At 41.8% G+C, this 25,068-nt stretch overlaps 1 protein-coding gene across 2 annotated transcripts; it reads left to right on the top strand.

Moving 5' to 3' along the window:
• Window positions 1–40: 40 nt before the first annotated feature.
• On the top strand, window positions 41–25,068 carry RPRD1B (regulation of nuclear pre-mRNA domain containing 1B). Of its 2 annotated transcripts, XM_056507087.1 has the most exons (8): window positions 178–486; window positions 1,966–2,095; window positions 3,121–3,254; window positions 9,215–9,327; window positions 11,072–11,198; window positions 12,293–12,468; window positions 21,220–21,275; window positions 22,580–22,667. In XM_056507087.1, exons 1-7 carry the CDS (start codon window positions 336–338, stop codon window positions 21,250–21,252), a joined length of 864 nt encoding a protein of 287 aa, XP_056363062.1. In that variant the 5' UTR covers window positions 178–335; the 3' UTR covers window positions 21,253–21,275; window positions 22,580–22,667. The 2 variants fall into 2 exon arrangements, with proteins under 2 accessions (XP_056363061.1, XP_056363062.1); XM_056507086.1 differs by lacking the exon at window positions 21,220–21,275 and having other exon boundaries at window positions 41–486; window positions 22,580–25,068.

Below are 25,068 nucleotides of genomic sequence, written 5' to 3'. Positions count from 1 at the left end.
CTGTGAGAAAAGTCTTGGGTGCCTGCACTGCGCATGCGCCGATACCGTGACACTGAAGTAACGGGGCTGACAGCGCCACAAAGCTCCCGCGGGCCTGGGCAGGCGTTGTGAGAAAAATCGCGAGTGCTCGCAGTGCGCAGGCGCTGCTGATGGTTGCGCATGCGCCGAGCCTGCCCGCCGTGAGGCCCGGCTCCCTCCGGCGCTCCGTACGATGCCGCCCCTCGCCCCGCGGCGGGGTCAGGGCGCGGGCGGCCATCTTGTGGCGGCGGCCCCGGCGGGTTGTTGTCGGTGAGGCCGCGCCGCGCCCCCCCCGCGGGCGGAGCAGCCCCGGCCCCATGTCCTCCTTCTCGGAATCGGCGCTGGAGAAGAAGCTGTCGGAGCTGAGCAACTCCCAGCAGAGTGTGCAGACGCTCTCGCTGTGGCTTATCCACCACCGCAAGCACGCGGGGCCCATCGTCGCCGTTTGGCACCGGGAGCTCCGCAAAGGTGCGCGGGGGGTTTGTCCGGTGGGGCCGCTCTGGCCGCCCCCGCCCCGAGGTAGCGGGGCCGCCCGCGGAGCTGCCGCTGAGCGCGGCCGGTTCCTCCCAGCGGAGCTCCGCGGGTCGGCACCGACGGAAGTTGGTGCCCCGGGAGTTTATGGGAGCCTGGGTGCTGTTTACCTGCTGCTGTTGTTGTTTACTAAACTTTGGGGGGAACACCACGTGTGAGGGGTGTATTCCGCTCATAGCGGCGGCGTTTTTGGGAAGGCGAAGGATCCGAGGCACAGCCAAGTGTGGGTTGAGAGGGAGAAGATGCTCAGCTCTGGGCGGCGGTTTGGATGTTGAAAAGGAGATGTACGAATTACGTTCCCTTGGAAGTGCGCTAGCTGTTTGGCTCCATTTTTAAATTTTGGGTTTGCATTCATACAACTCGCCCATTACAGAATTAGTGAGAGGAGATAAGCAGAGAAAAAGTAGTTGTAGAAGTCTATAAAACTCTTTGGTGCTCTCATTCAGAAACATTTTTGTGCGTGTTTTTCTCGTAGATTAAAAAAATAGGTAATTTCCCAGCTGGCTTCATTCTGAATTCAAGGGAGGCTGCTAGTGTGTAGTGGAAGGGGTTCCTGCTGATGGCAGGAAGAGGTGATCCTTAAGGTCCCTTCCAGCCCAGACCATTCTGGGTTTCTGCGTGGATGCCGGGTCCCCAGGTGCAGCGCTGAAAGCTGCCAGTGTCACCATTCCCCTGCGGGCACCAGCACTGTGATCCTCCTTGGAGCAGCTGGGGTGTCTTCTATGTGATTGCTAGTTTTTCCGTTTGTAGTTTATTCATGAGTTTTTGGAAGATCTGCCCTGTTGTGGAAATTAGCATCTTTGTTTTCTGCCTTCTGTGTGTTTGTGGTTATTTTGCTTTGGGGAACTTTTGAACTCCTCAATTCTGGCCATATTGAGATTAAAAACCTGTGGTGTTAAAACAGGAAAATATAAGGTGTATTGAAGAAATTTGATGTTTTGAGCATTGTGTGGAAAATTTTGAGTTTTCACAATAGTTTTGTCCTACAGTTTCACTCAGTTTTGAGTTATGCTGTTTTATTTATTTATTTATTTACTTTTCCTTAAGCTAATTAATAAAAAATAAACTAATTATTTTATTAATGTGCTGATGGGTTAGAACAACTTGGTTTACATGTGTTTAAAATTTATTGGTTTTTCAGAGTTGAGGTGTCACTGGGCACAAAAAGCATTAAACTCATGTTTGTTTTATGAATTAATTAAAACAGAGCAGAAGTGAGGACATGGAGAACTACTTGACTTGAAAGCCCCCGATTTCCTTTGGTAACATGGAAATGTTTTGAGCTTTGTTTTTAGACTTCAAAGCTATAAACAACTTCGAAATCCCTGTTAATGATTCCAGGTGAAAGAAATGAGAAGTTAATGCAAACTCTCCTTTTGTTTTTTCCTTTCTTCTTTTCCTTTTCCCCCCTTTCAGCAAAATCGAGTAGGAAACTTACTTTCCTATATTTAGCGAACGATGTCATCCAGAACAGTAAGAGGAAAGGTCCTGAATTTACCAGGGAATTTGAATCTGTTCTTGTGGATGCATTTTCTCATGTTGCCAGGTATGTTGCTGTATTTCTTCAGCTTTCCTCTCTAGGGATTTGCGTTTTTGTTATTCAGAGCTTAATTCAATTGGATTTTGTTGTTTTTTTAAGTCTAGTGGGTGTTTGTACCCTCTCTGTAGTAGAGATTGGATCCTGACTGCTTTGTGTTTGGGGATTGTTCAGTGTAAATGACAAACTATGTATGTGAACCAGTCCTTCACAACTTCATGTTTGTTCTCTATGTGAAGCTCCTATGGACTTTATTTAATTGTTACCTAAAAGATCTGTCAGATCTGTTTATGGGCAGTGGAACCGAACAGTTGGGTGTGTTTATTAAAGCCACATAATGAATGGCTCTGCCCCTTTGTCAAATGACTTTGAAAGAGCTGATGTTTTGGGTCACTGGATTCTCACCAGCCTCCTGGTTTGAGCAGTTTCTTTGTGTGTTACCTGGTCAGTGATACCTTTGGTAGAGGAAGGAAGAATTTCATAGTTGAAAGGGAAGAAGTGATGCAGCCACCACCTTATCAAAAATGCGCTGTTGTTTAGTTAAGGTTGTGTCTAAACAGCATAATAAATCCTATTATCTCAGCTAAACAACATTAATGCTCCGGGTGTTCTGTCAGAACACACTGTGAGTGCATATAAGTGCCTAATGATCCAAGCAACCTGATTTTAACTGGGGTGTTATTGGCTGAAACACCTGTTTAAAGTTAATACTCAGAGTGGTAAACTTATCAGCTTCAGGGTTTTTTATGGACTCTTATTGCAAGTTGTGAATGTTGGCAAGTTTCTTCTTTCACAGCTTTTCTGCCCTTACTTTGAGGTGGGAATGGTGGGGCACTTCCAGGCAATCTTTAGGTCAAATAAAGGAGAAAATTTGCCACAAGTATGTTTTGCACAGTTTTTCTCACACAATATAAGCAAGATTCTCTCCAAATGTTCCCATATTGCAATGGGTGCAGCTGCCAGTTTGGAGGATGCTCTCTGAAAACATAAGGAGTGTTGATCAGCTGAACTGTAATGATTTCCTAATTGAACAGAGAAGCAGACGAGGGCTGCAAGAAGCCCTTGGAACGACTGCTGAACATCTGGCAGGAGAGGAGTGTGTATGGCAGCGAGTTCATCCAGCAGCTCAAACTGTCTATGGAAGATTCCAACAGCCCCCAAACAAAAGGTAAATGCATATTGCTTGTCATGTGTGTTTTGTTTTTAAATTGTTGCATGTTTCACTGGAAATACTGTGAGGAGTTGAGCTCTGGGCTCCTTTAGTTGAGTAGGTGCCAGAGCTGGTCATGGGCATACTTCAGGACAGTGTTGAGAAGTCTGATATTCATTAAACTCTCAGTTCTGATTTGCATATGTGCTGTCATTTGCCTTGGGGCTGGCAGTGACCTTACCTGGGTGTGATGTCTGGTGCTGCTTGTGGAGATACAATGCTCCAGGGCTGCCTTTTGGGGTGAAAGCAAGTCAGTCATGCAGGGAACTGTTGTGTCCACCTCAAGTCAAGTGTTCCACTCTGCATCTCTGAGACTGCTTAGCTGGGTTATTAGAATGTCTTATTCAATACTGTTAATGCTTTTGTTCTCATATTAATTGTTTTGTTTTCCATAGTAACTGCATTTTGTTATGATGCAGCAAGGAGTTTTGAATAATTGAAGGCTGGAATATATGCCCCAGAGGCTTCTCTGGTCACTTTTTTTCTTACACCAGCTGATGTCATTTGGAGAAAACTCTTAACTTTGCATAATTTAATATCATTAGAACATCACAGGTATAACCTTATTACTGCATGAGATCTGTGAGAAACTGAACATAAGCTTGTGTTTTTACTGTGCTTTGATTTACTGCTTTGGTAGATCTTGCCTCTTCTATAGCACTTGGAGGTGTTTCACTGGTAGTGCTCCAGTGGAAGGAAGGGGAGCAGTGGGATGCCTAAATCATGGAAGGTGAGGGTCATTAAAAATCAAGAGTGTTCTGGTTAAGGGAGTGTTTATCCACCTTACAGCTGAAGGAAGTGGATACTTCATTCCTGGAAGTGTTCAAGTCCAGGTTGGATGGGGCTCTGAGCAAGCTGGTCTTGTGGCACGTGTTCCTGCCCATGGCAGAGGAGTTGGAATGAGATGGCCTTTAAGGTCTTTTCTGTTCAGCCATTCTGTGAAGTGTCAGTGTCTTCAAATGAGCTGGAATGACATTGCTGTTCTGGTCATATTTTTTTCTATTCCCCACAGAGTTCTGATGGTGTGAGAGAGTTTGTTTGGTCATTAGTAAAGGGCCATTGTGCCACTCTTAGGTGGTGAAAAGAAGGTCTGATTGAGTTGGTATTTAGTGTAGAATTAATATGAAGATATGAGCATAAATGAGATCTGTATGTGAAGACATGTCTGGCTGTAGCTTCATGCTTTTTCACACAGTGCTTTGAGCAGGACTGCTGGATGGATGCTATAGCAGCTCACACCAGCACCCTTCCACGTGCCCCTGATTGAGGTATATCTTTTGGAAGATTGCTTTTGCAGTTTTTTTTCCCCAAACTGCCCTGACCAAAGGGATTGTCCCATCTGTATGAGGGAGTCTGTGCTCTGAGGGGTGAAGGTGAACAGTCTCTACATGAACTGGCTCATGCTGGGGTTCCTCTTGTTTGGGTGCAGTGAATGAGGTACCTGTGTGTTATCAAAGGCCAGAATTTACACTCCTGACAACCCTGACCTGATTAACTGAGGATTTGAAACTTTAATTTAGTGTACCTGGGTAACTGTTTCACAAGTGTTTGAGTCTAAAGGCATTGAAACCACGTGTTATTTCCTGGTCATCTGGCAACCAGCTGTGGCTCAGTGTCCTTTCCCTTTGGTTAATGGTATCAACCACTTCTGCTACTGTTGTATTCTCAACTTAAAAACATTTGTACAAAACCAAACTTCCTAAGAGTAACAGATTTTTGTCTGTGGGAAGCAGAATAAAGTAATACAAGCCCTTCAAGAACTGCTGTGTGCACAGCTTCACTTGGCAAGAAACTTAGTTTTTGCCTGGGTAATTAGAGATATTAATGTAGTATATTTTATTTGAAGGAAAGTTCAGGCCTTTTTGTGAGTGTGAATGTTACTACCTTGTTAATTCATGGTCAAAAAGAAATTTGAAAAATTCAGTAGAGTTATCCTTTTTTTCGTGCTTTGACCGGCATGTGTGCAAATTAGCTTCTTGATGGTATGAACTAGTTTCACCTGGGGCTTTTATGGATTTCTGAGATAAATTGGTGTTTGCTGAAAGTGATTTGCAGAAGGCTTTTTTTTGTGGTTATTGTATTCCATTTCCAAACAGGTGAACATGAGCAAGATGTAGATTAAGGTGTCCTGGTTTCCAGGTAAAACTGTCATAAATATAGAAATATAGAAAAACCATAGTCCAGTGCTCCTCCAAAGCCATTCTGGCTTTCTGGGTTTGTGGACTCCCAAGGTAGACACAGCTGAGAAATAGCCAATGTTAGTGTCTGTAGATTGGTGAAAGCTGTGCTGTTAAAATGTTGGAGCTCCTTAAGGGCATCTGGTGCTCTTGATAACACCTGATTCTGGGGTAACAACTATTCTTTTCTTCAGCCCGAGGTATGGCAACAGGTCAGTTCTCTGGTTTTTTTCATACTGCAGTGTCTTAAATTCCTGGGCTGGTGGATGCATCTCTCTGAGAAGGATGGCTCTGCTTGTCTTGAGAGCACCACTTAGACTTGCCAAAATACAGTGGAGTGCTGTATCAGTGAAGAAATACATCTTTAAAGCTCATCAGTGAGTGTTTCAGTGGTACAGTTTGTTTCTTGTTTTGTGAGTAGCAAGGCCTTGGGTAATGCACAGCAATTCAGCTGTCTGCACATGCTGAGTTCCTGCTGTGGAGCAGAGCTCATTTCTTTTCTGAGAGACAAAGGGGTAAGACAACCAGCCCTTTCTAAGCATTGTATTCCCTGGTTTGACTGCTCAGTGGTGCAGCTGACTACCAGATTTTAGTCTTTGGGGTTCCTTAAGGGGATATGCATATGCATATGCATGGCCATGAGCTTTTGAATGTTGATACATTGTTTTATCTCTAAATGTATTCATTAAGCTTGCATTTGCTTTCGAATTTATCTCCTTTTTATTAGAATGTTTCTTTTCACAATCAATAGGGAAGAGAAAAACCACCCATATCTCTCAAAGACTGGAAAAACTAGGTCTTAAAGGTTTGATGTGAAGCCCTTCAGGCAATACCACCGATATATATATAGCTGATGTGTTTTCTTTTTGTTGTCTTTGTAACAAGCAGTTGAAGAAGGTCCTTGAATGTGCTGTGATGTAGGAGTGTGTCACTCTTAACACAGAACCGAGCTGCTCCCTGACTGCTTTCATTGTGTTTATGTTGCAAATTCTGGTACAGAAAGTCAGATCTGTATTAAAATACAGGGAAGAGCAGATATGAGAGCAGGCAGGGAGGCTTCTGAGGGTAGCTGAAATAAAAGCACCTGGACACAGGGCTAGTTATGGTTTTGGAGCAGCTTAGCTCTGGTTGTGCTCACCCTAGGAGAGGCTGCCAACAAATATATATTGTAATGAGAACTTCAGCAACCACAAGTAATCTGCCCTCAGAAGGAGAAGGGTTTGGAATGGTTAGAAGGGGTACTGGCTCATTAGAAGCTTGTTTACCTCTGAACAGGCATCAAGAGCTGAGAACAAAAAAATGAGCTGGGAAGATCCCTCAGGTGTGCAGCTGACAGGAAAAGCTCATAGTTGTCAGCAAGGCTTTCGACACAGTAACTTTCCTCAAGTAGCATAAAAGTTGGTGCAGAAATACTTTTGCAGTTGTCTGTGGACTCTGCAACAGCAAGGTAAGAACATCCTGCAGTGTCACTGCAAAGCTGTTAGGAGGGCAGTTGTTTGTAGTTTTGGGGAAATGGAAAGTGCTTTGCCCTTTGGAGTCTTCAGGAGTAGTTCAGTTTCTGTGAAGAGCATAGCAAAGCAGGAGAGCTGACTTCATTGGGGTTTCTCTGTCTTCTTTACGTCCATGTCAAGGTGGGCTCTTGCTTTTTATGAAAGAAGCTGTCTGTATTCTACAAGGATATCTTGATTGTTTTGGACATGTATACATTCTGATCAGTTCTGGATGTTCTCAGTGCTTATTTTCCCCTTCTGTGGCTGGATTTGACACGTTTTTTTGCTAGTGTAGACTGTGATGATTAAATTACTCCTGTCTGGCAGATTTTTAAAGTTACCCAAGCAGGGTGTATTATAATCTATGCTGTGCTTCTGTTCTCTTTCAGGGGTCCTTTTGCTCCATATGCTCTTGGGTTTGCAGATAAGTGTAGGGTTTTTTTTCTATTTTTGATGAAATTGAGATAGGCTTTGTAGAATTCTGCAGTGAGTGGTGCTCAGCATCACTGATTTCAGAGTAGTTCCACTCAGACTCACTTGGCCTTGTTCAGATGGAATATTCAATGAATTCTAAATCCTCTGTATCAGAGTGGTGAGCAAGTGTAATGCTGTGTCTTGTGGTAGACCAGTTGGCAACACAGCAGGAATAACTCTTTAGCAATTTGAATCCCAGCTCTCAGTTTAATTTCACTTGTGTGATCGCTGTGGTCATGCATTCATCTGTTGGTTGGCTCACGTGTATCCTCTGTTGGTTAATTATTTTATGATAAATACATACAAATGATAAATATTGATGGCCTGTTGTGTTGGGCTAGGTAATTTTAAATGCCCTCTTTGGCCACTTTATCATCTGCTCATCTCCTGTTCAACCCAACTTGTATTTCTTGCAGACTGCTGTGGGCAGCAGCTGTTTTCCTTGTTGGTCTGGTGCCTCACTGGCTTGTCAGTCAGATTGTCAAGCACTTATAAATCAGTTGGATACATACAATAATTAGCTGTCCTTTTTCTAGCCTAGGTAGCTTTGTTCTATCAAACATCAACAATTCCTTTGGTTTAGGGTAACTTTTGTGTGCTGCTTTGCCTTCCATTGAGTCTGTTCTCTGCCAGATGTGTTTGTGTCTGTGGCAAGGTCATTCAGTTCTTTCCTCAATGACCAGTTTGTAACAGCTCTTCTGATTTCTCTCCATTAGAATGAAATTTTTTCATGTCTCACCTGACAAGGCAGGCAAAACTCTGTGTTAAAGGACACACCATTCTGTTTGGTTCCCCATTAGAATGGAACAGTCTGGTTTTTTAAATTGAGTGATCTTGGGCTTTTCCTGTGAATCAAAGCATATACGGAGTCTGTTCTTGAGCTCCATGGTTATCTTGGCAAGATTTGATTCTATTGAATAGATGTTCGTAAGACTGTCCAAAGATTTCTTACCAATTACCCCGTATCTTGTTATCTTTGGTGGCAAGTCTGAAAAATTATCTACCTTCTTTTGAATGTTCTGTAGCTGGATCAAAGGCTTCATTATGACTTCTGACTCATTTAAATAAACTATCTCTTCCCTTTCAAGCTGATATTTGCTGTCCTGAGGTTCATTTAACCAATGCTGTCTCGCTTTATGACACCTCTGTTTCTGAAGCATTGCAGGTTCCCTGCTTGGAGATCAGTTCATGCGTTGCCTACTGCTGTTGTTGCTGTCACATCTTGGAGTTGTAGTTTCACAGAACTGTCCTGAAGACCTCATTTTGCGGGCTTGATGAAAGAGTGGAAGGCTGAATAACTAGCAATTATTGTGTTGATTGTGGGATCACAGTGAGCATGCAGTTGATGCAACAGATAACTTGAAATTCTTCTGTCCCTATGTACCTTCACATCAATGCTTCGTTTCTACTGATAGAAATCCTCACCTGTACACTGTGTTAGCCTGAGCATCTGAGGGTTGAAATCTGTAATTTATTAATAAATAGCACTTTTATTTACCTTTCCTACTTTCTTTTTAGGAGACACAAGCACATATGAAGTGCACACTGCTCGTCTATCCTCAGGCTGGTGTGTACAGAGATACATGGGGGAAAAATCAATGTTTTATTACTGTTTTGCATTTGAGTGTTTGGAATATGATGCCAGCATTAAAGTCCAGCTGTAGTCATCCCCTAGAGGGCTTAATCATCAGAGCATCCATCTGGTGTAATTCTTTGAAGTAGAGATAGTTAAGGTGGGCAGAACTGGCATCCAAATGAGTTGTTTCTATGTCTTAAGTTACAGAGGAGAAGAAGTCTTTAAAGCGAACTTTCCAGCAAATACAAGAGGAGGAAGATGATGATTACCCTGGGAGTTACTCACCCCAAGACCCCAGTGCTGGGCCACTGCTGGTATGTGGAATGGGTTGAGCCTGGGAGGAGCTCTGGAAGCCATATGGCCACCTCCCCTGTGTCACAGCCACAAGGTGGAGCTGACAACAAGTGAAATAAATGGGTTTAGTGGCCAGATGCAGTTTGGGGTTGAGAAGTCCATGTGAAATGCAACAGATTCCTTTCTCCTACTCCAATAGTGAGTCACTTCTGAGCAATTCAGGTAGTCTAACCCAAGGTCTGAATAGTGCTGCCAGGGAAGAATCTCAAAAAACTGCTAGAAGAACAGGCCATATTTTAAATTCTTTTTAAAATCAATGTTTAACCTCTCAAACCTAAAGCTGTGAACAGTTAATAGACAATTTTCTTTTCTAGGCCATATCTTTAAATTACTAAAAAGCAAAACATTTATTATGTTTGTATGGAGCTGGTAGGAAAACCGTCACTGAAGACTTTAGATGCCACATGTTACTGGTGTGGAAATATTTGAAATTAAATAGAAAATCATTGTGGCCAGTTGAGGCTACAGAATGAACATATGTTAACCCAGAGTCTATTTGAAGTGGATAAAAAAATTACACCATCTATCTGGTAAGCTATAAACATTGAAAAATAAAAATAAATAACAGTTGTCAAGGAAATAAGTGAAAATTTTGTTGTTTATACCTCCAGATGCCTTGCAGCTTATGGTTTCTCTTGTTACTGTTGGAAATCATTTGCAGTTTGCAAGGAAGTAGTAAATATTAGGTAATGGACCTCTTCGTTTTTCAAATTAAGAAAATATTTGTTTAAAGTTTGTCAGTGTTTTCATTAGTTTTTAAACTATTGAACTATAGTTTAAAAATCAGTGCTTATCTTAAGCCTAATGTTCTGTTTCAAAAAGCTCCCTTACTTCAGGATTTTTAAAACAAAAAAGCAGCACTTTGTTCTTCCTGTTCAGGGAATTTCTCTTTTTAATTTTTTTGAGCAAGGAGGAAATACAGCATGTCAGGGATGGTCCTCCTAGAGCTGTCCTCATCGTTGTCCTTTTGAAGTTTGGATTCATTTTAAGTAAATTAATTCAGACTGACACATCTTTCCTTAGTTCACTAAAGCCAGCTGAGAGATGAGCTGAGGGCATACTGAGGAGCCCAGTTCAGTTGCAGAAAGCTGTGTGCTTGCAGGGTGCTGGCAAAATCAGATTACAAAGTTTGCTTTATAGGAAGAGCTTTTGTCATCATTGGAGTTTATAGTCAGTAAGAAGTTACAGAATTCTAAATCTTGTCATGATGGAAATCTAATACAGTGTTGTTTGGACTGATGGAAATTTGTGCTGGGTGTTTTTGCTCTGTCTGAATGCAGCTTTGCAACAGAACAAAAAGGTGCCTGTACACTACGGGGAGGCAAAGACTGTCTTGGCTGGATGCTTGGGTGGAAGATTCAATTCCAACTTTAGGCAGCACACAGGGCTGGTAGTTCTCTCAGACTGGTGTGATCGTGTCCTACTCAGCTATGTCTTAAATGATCACTTTTCCTAATTGGACTGAGAAGTTTCCCACTGCAGAGTCTTGAAAAGAATGACCCTGCTGTAATTATGCAGGAGAAGCTAAACACTGGGATAGTGTAAACTCAATGAATACTCCTTGTGTTAGGTTTAAAAATTACTTGAAGGAAGTATTCCCCAGGTGGTGCCTTTTAGAGGTGGGTGAGCTCCTCTGCAGTGACCACATCCCTGTGAAGTGGATGTGGTTATGGTTACCTGGTTTTACTGTTGGCTCACTTGCAGACTGAGGATTTGATCAAAGCCCTACAAGACCTGGAAAATGCAGCGTCAGGAGATGCGACAGTGCGGCAAAAAATTGCTTCCTTGCCTCAGGAAGTTCAAGATGTTTCATTACTGGAGAAAATTACAGGTATGAGACTGGAAGATGAATGAGCATGGGTCCAAAGAATAACATAGTAATCAAAGTGTGTTTGTTTTTTTTTTTTTTTTTTTTAATAATCACAATGTATGGTGGAATGAATTGCTGCTTTTGTGTCCTTGCTTTGTAGTTCCGGGGTAATTAACAGATAGCAATCCTGTGAAGTAATACTGAAGATTAAACTTACATAGCTGCTTCCATTTTATTGGCTTGGACTGAGGCTTTGGTACTTTGAGAGCATCATCAGCATTTTGCAAGAATATAAAGGAAATTAGGCCAAAGTTTTCAAGTGGATGTGTTTGCTTTTGGGCACCTCAACTGTTAAGATATCTTGAAGTTTTATCAGACTATGCTGAGTACACACATAGTCCTTGATTGATATATTTTTGAGTTCTACCAGACTGCTGAGTACACATGTACTCCTTAATTGCTATGGGAAAGGCAAATTGCTACCCCCGTTAATCTGTCAGTCTTTGTTTAAATTAACTTCTGCAATTGCATTTGAAAAGTAATTTTAATAGAAGCATTTAGAGCTTGAACTGATTTGACTCTTGTTCCTGGAGGTAGTTTTAATTTAGAACTCATTATGAATTATCACTTATTTGGCTGTTCATAATATATTCTTACAGTGTCCAACTGGACTGTGTGCAGTTCTTAGATTTGTGTCAATACATTTGAAATTGATCATATATAAGAGCAATTAACAAGTGCACACTGTGTTTAAATGTAGAAACCATCTGATTTGTTTACCTGAAGGTACTTCCTAACATTTTAATTAACCTGTTCATAGAGGCTTACTATTCATAGATTTATATCCCTGCTCATAGATTTATATCCCCGCTTTCACTGATACCTCCGCAAGGTTTAAATGCAGTTATGTCAATCTCTAAAATACAGCCCACAAAGGGTGTATGTCCTATTTCCTGTGTATCCCTGTGATAATAGCCCTTATTTTCCTGTCAAGCCAGAAGTATATTTACGAACAAGATGTTATTGTGCTTGTGGCTTACGAATTGCAGTCATTCTGTCAACAATTGGAAGTTTTAAACTTTGTCCTCTAAATCACCCAACGCTTTTGCACGCAGACAAAGAGGCTGCGGAGCGGCTGTCGAAGACGGTGGACGAGGCGTGTCTGCTGCTGGCCGAGTACAACGGGCGGCTGGCAGCCGAGCTGGAGGACCGGCGCCAGCTGGCACGGATGCTCATCGAGTACACCCAGAACCAGAAGGATGTGCTCATGGAGAAGGAGAAGAAGCTGGAGGTGAGCGCCTGTTACCAGGGCAGGCAAAACAATTGGCTCGCCCTGGACTCCTAATCTGTGGGTTTCTCCCGAGGGAGGTGATTCCTGTGTTATCTTTACACGATTCCCTGTGTTATTTACACGATTCCTGTGTTATCTTTACACGATTCCAGGTCTTACCTTTACATTTAGTTGCAGATGTTGTCTTTTGGTTCTAGGTTATCTAGGTTCTAGTTGTCTTTACACTTGGAGTAAAACGGGTAAGAAAGTGGTGTTGTATCTGGAGAGTGCAGATCTTTTCTGATGTTCAGTCTAAATGTTTCAGTGCACCTGGAAAGCCCAGAGCTCTGTACTTCTTAAAGAAAAACAAGCTTGCCTAACACATGCCTCATTTTGTTATGACATGCCCATTTTCAAAAAATTAACCTCCCTTTGCTATACTTACCTGAGTTTTTCTTATACTCTTATACTTATACTTGGGTTTTTTTGTTATTTCCTGATGGCTAGGTGTCCATCTTCCTCCTGAAGCTCTTCTTGTTTAGGGGAAGCAGTTTAAGCCAGATCTTCTGCTCTCCATCCTTTAACAGCCACATACATACAGCTTCTGAGAAGCAGTGTAAATGCGGCTGGTAGTGAAAGACAATGACTTGTGTTTCCTGTGCAGCTCCTTTGAACAGGGAGAGCAGGACCCTAAAACAGCCTGGGGCTGAACTGAGCCGCCCTAGTCTGCCCAGCATTAGAGGCTGTGCAGCCAGCTGTTTACAGCTGTTTATCCAAAACGTGCCTTCTCCATGGAAGTTCTTTCAGCAGCACGTTGTGGGACTAGCAAGGAGTTTAATTAATGACTGTGGTTGTGTGTCACTCTGCCATCTGCTAAACTGCCCCTTGGCGGCACATTAAGGCTTCTTTGCACGGCGGTGCTGGTGATGAGCAGCTGCTGCGGGGTGGGATGGGAGGGGATGTGGAGGACAAAGTCTCCTGGAAGGAGACTGAGCTGCAGCAATTGCAGTCTCTGTTTACTCTCATGGCAAACCTCATTCTCTGACAGCTCGGCAACTTTGTTCCGAGATAAAATTCATTTGGAGTGTTTTCTTTGCCTGTGTTTATATTGGAGTTTCTCAATGCCTTGTGACTGAATTTCTTCAAGCATAGCATCAGTCTTATGACTGAGTCAAAAAAACATTTTTAGGCATGGATACAGATGATGCCATGAAACCAGATCTTGTTTGGCTACTGATTTATTTTCTGTGGAAGTCTTGGGTAAGGTTTTGGGGTTTTTCTTGCTTAAAGAAGGACACCTGTGTTTATGTAATAAAAAAAAAAAAAACCAACAAAAAAACCCATAAATTATAGACATACTACTGTTTACAGTAAATAGGGAGCAAAATGCTGCACAATAATATTTTTCAAGGCCCGAAACAATTAATAATTTTCAGTCAGTTTGAGACTCTGAAACTGAGAAATCCATAATGACAACATGAAATTAAAATTTCTAATGCATTAGCTGAAATGTTGTGACAGTCGTGGAGGTTTTCTGTTTGGAAAATATTCTTTTAGGAAAAAATGTTACTTGAAAATTGTAACACTGGCAGAGGCAAAAATGAAACCCTGAAAATTAAGTGTTTTGCTGGCTGAATTGCTTTGTTAATGATAGTAATCCTGCTGATGGCAGTGGGACAGGGTTCTTGCTCAGTGATAGGTGTAAATGCAGTTTTTCACTCCATTAGAAAATGAAGAATGATCCTATTTAAATATTAGGATTTTATTAAATATCTGTTTAGGTTGGCATCTTTGTCATTCTGCCAGACAAGGTGTCCTCAGTGCTGTAGCAGTCTAAACAGTTGCAGGAAATGCCACTGAGGCACAATTGATATTCATGTCAGCTCTCAAACCTCAGTGAGGGATGTTGCCTGATTACAGCATTCCATTGTTCTGCCCTTGTAGAGGGTTAATAAACAGTGGAAGATGCTGGTTACAGATAAAGCAGGCCAGATCCGCTTATCAATTTTGTTTGAGTCTTTGATGTTTTCACATTATTGATAAGCCTGGATTTTTCTGTGTAGTGCTAATAAGCATTTCACTAGAAGGATCTGAAACTTGTAGCAATTAAAATGTATTAAAAAACCAAAACATTTACTCAGGCAAGGTCTGAAATGAGAAAATAACTTAAAACAATCTAATTTTACATATCTCATTGTAGGCTTTGCTCTCTTGAGATATCTTTTGCAGAATCTTTGGTACTTTGAGTTTTTCCTCTTGTGCTCTTAAGTTTCCTGACTTAGATGAGAGGGTGTGTTCGGATAGAAGATGGATTGTTTACTTCACCATCCTCATCTAGCCAAGGCTGTTGGTTAAGGAGAGGGGCTTCTGAGAGAAATAAAAGACAGGGCTGTATTTTAAGAATGCAAATACCTAATTTGGAAATTACTCTGGATGTTTTTTGTATTTTGTTTACTCACAAAGTCTTTCACTGTGATAGCAATGAAAGTAGCTAATCTGTGTCTTTTTGAAAAGCATCTTTTGTGGTCTAAAGAGCTGCAGTTGTTTACTAATCCTGTTAATGCTGTCCCTCATGAAACAGCAAATTGTTAAAGCATACATAAACTCAGTGTATTTGTGCCTTGTTGGGCTAATGCTCAGAATACTCCACATGTCAAACCATTGTGACACAGCTCTTGTCATCAGTTGCAGAGGGACACTGCTGAGGAATGTGGCTTTGGAAAAGAATTATACATCAGCATGGATACAGCTGGCATGAGTAAAGATTTAAACAGTGGGGAGTGAAGAAGCATTGGTGATTTGAAGGGAGAAAGCTGGAACAGGGCCTTAAGATCATAACATATAGACGAATCTGGTTTTAGGGTAGCAGTGGAAAGAAATCAAAGTGTAATAATTAGGATTCCTTTATCCTGGGAGTGGTATTGTGGTAATTTGATTGTAGTCTAAGAGCACTTAAGGAGGCAGATCTTCTTTAATTCCATCAGTCAGTAAAATCAGCTGGCCCCAAACTGATGCCAAGGAGCCTATAACAAGGCATGTATTTTCAAAGGTAAGTATTCCTCATGTTACCTTCCTGAAATGTATGGGGTTACTGTCATTCAACAGCTGAACACTGAATTTCTTTAAAAATGGTGCTTCATCTTGCTCAGCAGTTGTGGGCTTGATACTGCAGCTGCTGTTTGATGTTCCTTGACTGGGATTTATCAGAGGTGGCCTGGACATTCACAATAGCAGATGACAGTAAATAAAATCCACTTTCAGACAGGTGTAGAAGCAGGAACTGTTATTTCTATAAGAATGTGTCCTTGTACCTCACAGGAGTATTGAACTTCCATTGGAGGTTTCCTGATTTGTGTTATTTTTGGCCATTGCTGCCCCATTACAATTACTGAGTACAATCAGTACTCAGTACATGGGGAAATTTTTTGTCCTCCGGCACCTGAGCCTGACGAACTTCAAGGAGAATTGTCTTTTGAAGTCAGAGCACTCTTCTGGAATGCATGGCAGGCAAGGAGAAAAAATCCAGGGAAGTAGTTTGTGTAAAATGGAAATGTAATGGGGAGAACATCCCATGTTGGTGTACCAGGCAGCTGTAAAATGAAGTCAGATAAACAGATGAGACTGGAAGAAGCAAGGAAAAGTAGTGCAAGGAAATGGCAAATTGTGTAGAAGCTTCATGGGTACCTGAAATTAACTACTAGCAGTAAGAAACCTAGAGTGAGTGGAGGGAGGATTGTTTTAATCTGATGGGGAGAAGAGGCAGAAAAAATAGAGAGAAGATTATGCATTCAGAATTTTTGGTTTGATGTGCAGTTGATGAAGGCAATTCTTTCACATAGCTTCTGTGTCTGTGCTGGGGAAAGGTGGCATGAGGAACACTGTAGCATAGGCAGTGTGTGTGTACTCAAGTAAGTGTGTGTTTACATGTCTGCAGCTATAAATCTAAAGAACATGCTGTATTTAAGATCCAGTTTAGGGGAAATATTTTGGCTCTTGGCTGCAGCTGAAAAATTGTCACTTAAGAGTCCTGCTGAGAGCTCTGGGGGTTTTTAGATGTTTGTGGGTTTTAATATTCATGGCTTCAAGGCACCTTTAATAAGGTGTTAATGCTGTGCCCACACAAATTTGCAAACCCACTTTGATAATGCATCTCTGAGGGATGAAGTGCATTCTCACTTGAGGTTTTCTGGACTGCCCAGCATCACACATTTTCTTGAAATACAATTTAGTTCAGTGGGTTAATAGGCAATTTATTGCTGTGCTGCTTCCACTGCCTGGGTCTCTGTAGTGTGTCACTGTTGGCACGGCTTTGTGGCTGCTGCTTCCCTCAGACAGGAATTCTTGGGTTGTGTGGTATATTCATTTCAGTGGTTTAGACAGTGAAATAGGAGATTAAGTTTAAGGGTTCCTGCCAGGAAACAGAATTTGTTCAGTATTTGACTTGTGTGAAGTAGCAGGGGCAGCTGTGGGAAGCAGCAGCAGAGTGGGGTTGGCTTTGCCATCCTGGCAGGTAGATCCTGAGCTTGGAGCACCCAGACAGTGTCAGACCTGGGTCTGTAGGACCTAACTGGTGACTAACAGGGCAAGCTGTGCACCAGTCCTGCCAGCTGTGAGCCAGTGGTGCCTCTGGGTGTGGGACAAGAGCACAGGTTGCTCTGTAGGGATGTGAGCTGACAGCTGCAGGCAGTGTGGGTCTGTCGGGCCGTGTATGGCTTGAGGCAACAGCTGTTTCTTTGCACAATGCAAAGATACAGTTCCTTCACTTTGTAGGTGCTTGTAGATATTTATAATTACAGTAGTGCTGCAAATAGAATAATACTAAACAATAAAAGTGGATTAAAATAATACAATATTAACATACGTTTTTATGCATTTTGCTGAAGTGAGCAAATGCATGACTTTCTTAGCTAGAAAAGTAATAGCATGCTTGGAGAGGTGAATATGTAGCTGTTGGCTTTGCCCTGGATGTTGTTTTTTGTGGTGAACATCAAATGCACCCCCCTCAATGTTTATTTCTGGAAGAATATTTGGCAAATGAAATGATGACTTGTGTCTGTCATACAGTGACAGCAGCCTGGGCTTTTTCTGAGAGCTTTTGAAAATTGTAGAGGTTGAGGCAGTCCCAGCAGCTGGAGAAATGCTCTGTGGAGGCCTCTATTGCTGCCTCTTCTGTTGTCCCAAACAAAGAGGAGAGCAAGGAAACAAGTTATGGTTTGAGAGTGTGTGATTGTGCCAGGAGCAGAAACACCATCTCTGCTGAAGTGTGATGAATGACACCACAGAAGAAAGAAGCCTTGTGTCAAATTTAAAAGAGCAAGACTGGACAAATTTAAGGTGTGAAAATGAACTGAAGACTCTCTAAGGAAATACATCATTCAAGCATTGATTCCTGGACTGCATCTTTCAGATAAAACCTCAGATATGCTGGTTTAGTGCTGCTGCAGAATGAGGAGACCTGGCTTCACCCTGGCATTTGGTTTCACTTTGCTTTTGAGGAGGGTTCTGATGCAATGAGCTTGTGGAATGACAGAATTTTTCCTTTCTGTTCTTTTTCTAGTGACTGTTTTGAAATAGGTTAAGTGGCAAGGAGTAGAAGCTGTGGAATGCCTAAGCAATCTGCTGCAGTACTGTGATGCATTTAATGTCTTTAAAGAGAACATTTAATCACATGGCTGTCAGACCTCTCACTTCACTACGTGCTCTCCAAATTTCTGCTGAGCCTCTGATGCATTTTTCCCCTGGCCTGTGGTCTTCTGCTTTCCTACAGCTGGCTCAAGCTGCATTGTATCAAAACTGCGCCTGTCCGGCTGCTCTTCCTGTTCACTTTCCAAATTCTCATTAGTGCTTAGCTAGATGTTTTTTCAGTAGATGCAATTGCTGTGATGACTTACAGCATGTTCCTGCTCGACCCTGTGCAGGAGAGGACGTGTCCAGTGCACACTCTGAGCCAAAATAAGCTGAAATCTGTGCTGTGAAACGTGACAAGGTGAACCAGGCCACACAGCAGTGCTCAGGATGAATTTCCTGTCATGTTGATTACAGTCAGTTCTATAATGTTCAAGCATGGCTGCTTTGGAATGAAACACTCTGTCAGCTTCATTCAGCAGTGGTTAATTCTGATTTTGCGTTTGTTTCAGGGACTGAGTATCTAATTCTTTTGGCCACTGAGGATGTAGAACGCCATGCACCAAAAGGAAATGTTGATTAGCAAAAGCATCCATGTGGCACAGTGCCAGTTTTTTCCTCTATCATCCTGAAACTCCTGCTTACAGCAGAGCTCTCATTATTTTGTCTAAAAAAAGCAAATAGCATCCAAATACTATTAATCTTAATATAAGCCTACTGAGCAGTGAGGCAATTAGCTCGACACAGAGTACAAACGAAGGCCTCGGAAAGCAGCAGCTTATTTTAACGGGACTTTGTGTTCAGTTTCACGAAATGAAAGGACCTTGTAGAAAAATCTGCAAGGTGCAGTTTCCAGGCATGTCATGGACTACATGAATAACACGGTTTCCCATAAAACCTGCTTCCAGAGTTCTGTGTTGCAGAATATAGCAAGAACTTGTGAAAAAAGCAAAGCTCTCAAGCTGGAAGGGGGGTTCTTTGTCTCTGCTGCTATGTATTCTTGAGGGGATCAGCCAGCATTCCCTGTCCCAGCTCTGGCTCATGGGCTCTCTACTCCTTGACAGCTCTGCCAGGAGTCAGCACAGAATCTCAGGCCCAGATGGATGGAGAGGGTTTAAGCATGGAGCAGACAGTTTTCTTCCATGCTTTGTGATGTGTATGTAATTTGTCCAGTAAGTGTTCATCTATTCTTGGAAATCTTGGTTTCTGGATTATTCCCTTAGTCTCCATTCCTGAATTTAGTGATGTTTTTCTGGGCCAATTTTTAGTGGTTTGGGGCCCTTGCTGCCTTTTCCTTGTGAGAATTTTTCTCTTATTTTTTCAGTTTGTTTTTTAGCAGGTAATAAAAAAGCAAACTGAAAAAGTTATGCCTTTGGTGTTGACTAAATACTTGCATTTACTTATTAGTAAGGGGGAGTTACTTAGAATTGAAAGGAATATGGTTCTCAAAGTGATTTCGTGTTTATTTTTGGTCATCATATGCATACAAAAGTCTGTCTCCAAATTGAGAGGATATTTCTGATAACTTAGTGTTCCATGTAGCCCTCAATGCAGAGCATCCCTGAAAATGAGGGCATGCTAAGAGCAATATTTTCCTAAACACTTGAAACTGTTAACTGTGAATCTGGAAGCAGGTTGGTGCTGTTAATATGCAGAAGAATTTCTCCTAAGTCTGTATGTTTGCCAACAGCAGTGTGGTTTGGACACATCTTGGTGGTTCTTCATTTGTCAGTGTGTTTTATGAGAACTGGGCTGTCAGGCAAGACATTGGCAAGATTCTCCCTCTCTTAAGTAGCTCTGTTGGGGAAGGAATGTTGTTTGCATCTGATATAACTCTAATGGTCACGCAAATCATCTTCAGCTCCAAAGCCATCTCATTCCAGTCCTCACTGTCCATGAGAAGTGATGGATCCTGGTCACCTCATCAGTTTTGCCCTGAAAATGGCAGGACATTAGTCTTTCTGTGGAGGTTGTACCTAGTTTTGCGTAATTGTTTATGTGGATCCATAATTGGATAATTATTTTGTGTGGATCTTGGCAATTCAAGTCATATTTGATGTATTTTCTTGGCTTATGCCTGGAATTTGCAACTTCTTTTGATCTTCACTGCCCATTTTTCAGACCTGGAGGACTTGCCAGCTACCTTGGTTTTTTTTTTTTTTTTTTGTGTTCCTATCTTTAGTGGGAATTACTACAGGAAAAAGAAACACCTGCTGATACTCACTCTTGACAGCTTGGCATTCTTGATGAGGAAGTGCTGTTCATTCTTTCCTGCCTTGACATCCATCACACCCTGACAATGGCCTAAATTATGGATTTTAAATTATTTTTAAGATGGTCTTCTGTGGATCGCCAAGTCCAGCCTCTTCCACCTTCTCTCTGCCAGCATTTGGAGTACAAGAGCTCAGTAGATGTTCCTGCTGTCTGCTGTGTGTGCAGGAGTCTGGTGTGTTGCTGTCTCCTGCCTCCAGCACTGGGGATGTGCCAATCCTGAGCTGAGCACTCTGGGCACTCTCTCCCTTTCCCCAGGGTTGGCTCCCATGTTCTTTTGGAGAAGAATACCAAGTGTTGGAATGCTGTGACTCCATGGCATCCCTCTTTATCTGCTGCTGCTCTATTAATGCTAAAGAATCTGGGGGGGTTTGTTTTTGTTCTCTGTCTTCATCTCATGACTTTCTCGACTTGTTTCTCTCTGAATTCCCAAAGGAGTGTGATTAGGAATGTGGGTGCATTATTTTTTTGGTCCTGATTCTCTGTCTTTCATTAAAACAAAACAAATCCTCACAAAATTAATGTATGCACTTTGAGGTGGTTTTTTTTATTACTGTTCTCTAGGCATGAGAACAGCACCCTGCAGTTCATGGAGCTGGGAGGGCTTTGTTTGGACTTGATTATTTCACTGTATATCCTGTGTATGTTAACAGAAGTGTTTGGTTGTATTAACTCACTGAGCCTCATAAAGGTTTGAAGTTTGAAATAGACTGTTATAAGACATTCCTGCTTGGTGCTGGCAGGAAATTTATGGGATACACTTTCATAGCCGTTGCAGAAGTATCGGGAGTTGTTGCGATTGACAGCTGCTCTCACTGTTCTGATTCAAAATAATGAAACACAGAGAGTGTAAACTCCTTGCTTGTAACCCCACAGGAACTGCTGTGCTTTGATGTTTGGAGAAGGTGAAGAGAATTTCCATCACTGAGAAGGTTAGAAAGTCTGGATTAAAGTTGTAAACTCTTCAGAAAGATGTTTTGATTAAACATGTGCCTAGTTTCATTTGATCTTCAGAGATATAAACTTCTGTTCTCTTTGCCAAGTAATTAAGAAGTGAAAAGTAAATTGATATTCTAGCTGGCTATATGGCAGTCTGTTCTGTGTATGGTTTTTTTTCTTAAGCTCATTGTTTCCTGCATTCTGGAAGTGCCATGAAAAGTAGGCCACATGTAGTTGAGTAAAAACTGGCACATTAAAAAAAAAAATTACATGCTCTGGAGTTTTATTCCTTCAATTGCTGTCTTCTGTGATTGTTACATGAATCTATAGAATCACAAGACTTTGAAAATTGCATAAGCAGTCTTTAATTAATCTTCTGTATTGGATAACTTGGCTGTGTGCTGGGCTGCTCTTAAGTGGCCTCTCACCAGAATTGACCAAGGTACAGTTAGTTCTTTCTTTCTTTAATTTTCAGGGTCCAAACTCCTCTCTCTCCTCTTTATGAACACAAGTCACTTACTGCACTTTCACTACTCAATCTAGACCTCATTTGTGGAAAAACCTCTTGCAAGTTGTCTCTTTGGAGATTTTTTTAGCTTGCTTTTTTTTTCCCTCTGTAATAAAATGCTGAATATTTTAGTGTCCGTGTCCAGTGTGGATGTACCTTTCTCTGGTTAACATTCAGTGGTCCTGCACGTTTCCATGGTGTCCCTGCCATGCCAGTCTCACAGCACAGCTGCGGGGTTGTACTGTGAGCTTATAAAGGAGATCCTGTTTGACAACCAAAACTTGGGTTTGATTTAATGACTTGAAAGGAGAAATTGGATTAATTAAGTGTTCAAAATTGATCAAGTTTGAAAGCAATGAGTGTTTTGGCAGCATAGCAATACTTGTGGTATCCCTCAGCCTGTGGCCTCTGGCAGTGGAGGGGTGTTAGATGAACATTCTGGCAGCAGCTAGGAGTCAGTATTTGGGGAAGAGCACAAGGATAAAGCAACTCTGCACTGACACTTCTCTCAAGTGCTCTATCAGGCCCCAGTGTGTGCTGGTTTGGGGACATTTTACATGTAAAATTGGTAAGGCAGAGCAATGTTATTAGTTTAAGGATGCCAGAGCCTGTCAGCAGGCTGTGAATTTGGGGCAGATGGCAGGGTCTGCAGTCATGCCAGCAGTTGCTCAGAGCACCAGGGCCTGGCCACCTTTTTTGAGTCCTCACCTGGAAGATACTCCTGGCTTAACTAGCAGCACTGTTAATTAACCTGTGCTTAATCTTTGTTCTCTTGTTTATTTCCCTCAGGAATATAAACAGAAGCTTGCTCGGGTAACCCAAGTGCGCAAGGAGCTGAAATCTCACATCCAGAGCCTTCCAGATCTGTCGCTGCTGCCCAATGTCACAGGAGGTCTGGCACCTCTGCCATCTGCTGGGGACCTGTTTTCAACAGACTAGAACAAACCATGTGTCCCAGTTTTCATTATTACCAGCAGAAGTGAGAACACTCTGGTGTTGGCTGGAAGTACAGTCTTCCGAGATCTGCAGTAGGAAGGAACTTGCAGACCGTGCTTTGAACCTCTTGGCTGCTCATACTCACCCTCTCTGTGTACACTGGCTCACATGAGGGGAGGAAGAGGAGTGAGTTTTGTGAGCTCTGAAGGGAGTGGGGTTGGTATGTTTAGGCAAACTTCTCTCAACTTTTCCCGTACTCTTTAGTTGCTGTTTGCTCTTAGCGCTTGTTTCCCTCACAAAGATCACGAATCATGTACACACATACCTGGGAAGCTTCCAGAGGAAGGCTGACCATGCAGCATCTTCTCTCTGTACAAATATTATTTCTGAATAAGTCTCATCTGTTTTAGTTGGGTTTCTGAGCCCCATCTCTGGGAGCAGTGGAATGGCTCATGGGCCTCGTAGGGATGTGTGTGCATGTGAGTCGTGTGCCACAGCACCGTCAGGGGAGGGCATCTGCTCAGCACTGGTACAGGGAAAGATTTTTCCTAAACTTGCAGTTCCTCATAATGCTGTGGCCTGATGTGAAGGTAGTTCCCATTTGGCACAGATGTAAATTGAAGTCACAGGCAATAAAAATAAGCAGTTTTTCTTTGTGAATTAGAGGTAGACTCATAAGTTACACTGTGCTGAGCAAAGCAGAACTGGATGTTACCTAAGTGGGAGTGGAAGTAAATTTTGTTCTAGCTACCTTAGATTTATACCACATTTTTCCTCTTTGTTATATGAAATTAGATGGTGATGGAAGCTTTGATTCAATGACCTGAGAGGCTGGAATGGTGTGTGCCAGCCTCTGGTGTCCCTGTGACAGGCACTATTAGGTCTGCTCTCAGGATGGTTGCATTAAGAATACAATGATATAAACTCTCCATCGCTTTAGTGAAGTTGTCTGATGCACAGAAGTTAAATGTGGTATGAATATTTATTTATATAGAAAATAGACCCATATTATATGCATATATCCTGTATGCACATGTACTCTGTCCATGCATGTAGATATTAGAAGGATGTACTTAATTTTGTGTCACAGACTGTGAGTTGATTTTTATAATCAGGAAACGTGTGAAAAACAAAAAAGGTAAATTTTAAAAGCTCTTAATTCCATTATGTTGCTGGCTAATGTTTTAGCTGCCAGGGGTGTAGTTACATTTCAGTTTCTGTGTTAGATGTGACAAGCTGGACTCTGATCACTGAACCATTCCAATCTGGATACAATTTTTTTTAAATTTAGCACCTCTCACTATAAAACAGGTTCTGTTTCTGGAGACACTTGATCTGGTAACACAGGTTTTGTAAGACAGAGGCTGAAGTGAGCTGAGATGCTCTTGCTCTCTCTGTGCCTCCCTGTGGTCTTGAGCTGGTGTCAGAGCCAGCAGAAGAAAATGCAGAAATGCACAGCTTGTTCTGCTCCACATTAACTTATTTTGCAGGCTGTTCAGTAGCCCAGTCAGCATTCAGGTACAGCAAACAACAACACAGCATCTTTTGATCATTCAGTTGTTCAGAAGCTCATGTCCTTTTCCTACTGACACTTCCTTTTGTCCTTTTTTTATGCTCCTTGCACCCTCACTGCCCAGCCAACAGCTGTTTTTTTCTCTTTAGTTTACAGGAATTTTTCCAGTGGCAGAACTATGCGTTCCCTGAGTCACTTTAACTGTGCAGCCTTTTATGGTCCAGACTTTAGATTAAGCACTGTACATTCTCTCTGCTTTTGCCAAAAATGAAAAACAAACAACAACAAAAAAAAACCAATACCAAACTTCAAGAACCCAAACCAAAAGACTCTTCCATCCTGATTCAGCTCACAGAGTTACCCCGAGGCTGTTAAACCAAGTTATTTTGAGCATTGATTGAATGTGTATCCATCATAGGACAAAAACTGTCGAAAACTGATGTAGACAAATGTGTTGGCATCTCACGTTTGTGTTTTGGGCAGATCTGTGAGAGAGTTGTCTGTCTGTTTTTTTATTTTTTAATTGAAATGTTTTGATTTTTTTTTTTCCGAATATATGCGTGTGTTTTATTTTGCTTAATTTAAATGAAGTCTTATGGTTTTTAATTTTATTTGTTTTACTTTTTGGGCAAAGGACATCTGGTGAACTTGGTGACATTTTCTGAAGGTTAAACAGATTTCCCCACAGTGTGTCTTTTTTAACAAAAGCTTAAATCTGTATATTAATTGACTTAGGAATTAATTTAGACATATAGGCTGCCATTTGACAGCAGTATATTCTGAAATGTCTCATAGATATCTATTTTTGAATAAAGAGGGTGTCATTGAA

Source organism: Oenanthe melanoleuca, chromosome 20, assembly GCF_029582105.1.
Source record: "Oenanthe melanoleuca isolate GR-GAL-2019-014 chromosome 20, OMel1.0, whole genome shotgun sequence".
NCBI lineage: Eukaryota > Metazoa > Chordata > Aves > Passeriformes > Muscicapidae > Oenanthe > Oenanthe melanoleuca.
Note: the sequence above shows the minus strand (reverse complement) of the source record. Positions and strands in the feature narration are given on the sequence as shown.

What these genes read in the sequence shown, in the direction of transcription:
- RPRD1B (XM_056507086.1), top strand. Translation starts at nt 150, where the DNA reads ATGGTTGCGCATGCGCCGAGCCTGCCCGCCGTGAGGCCCGGCTCCCTC. An exon ending in ATTACTGGAGAAAATTACAG is followed by an intron (nt 11,199 to 12,292) that starts GTATGAGACTGG and finishes TTTTGCACGCAG; the next exon opens with ACAAAGAGGCTGCGGAGCGG. An exon ending in AGAAGGAGAAGAAGCTGGAG is followed by an intron (nt 12,469 to 22,579) that starts GTGAGCGCCTGT and finishes TATTTCCCTCAG; the next exon opens with GAATATAAACAGAAGCTTGC.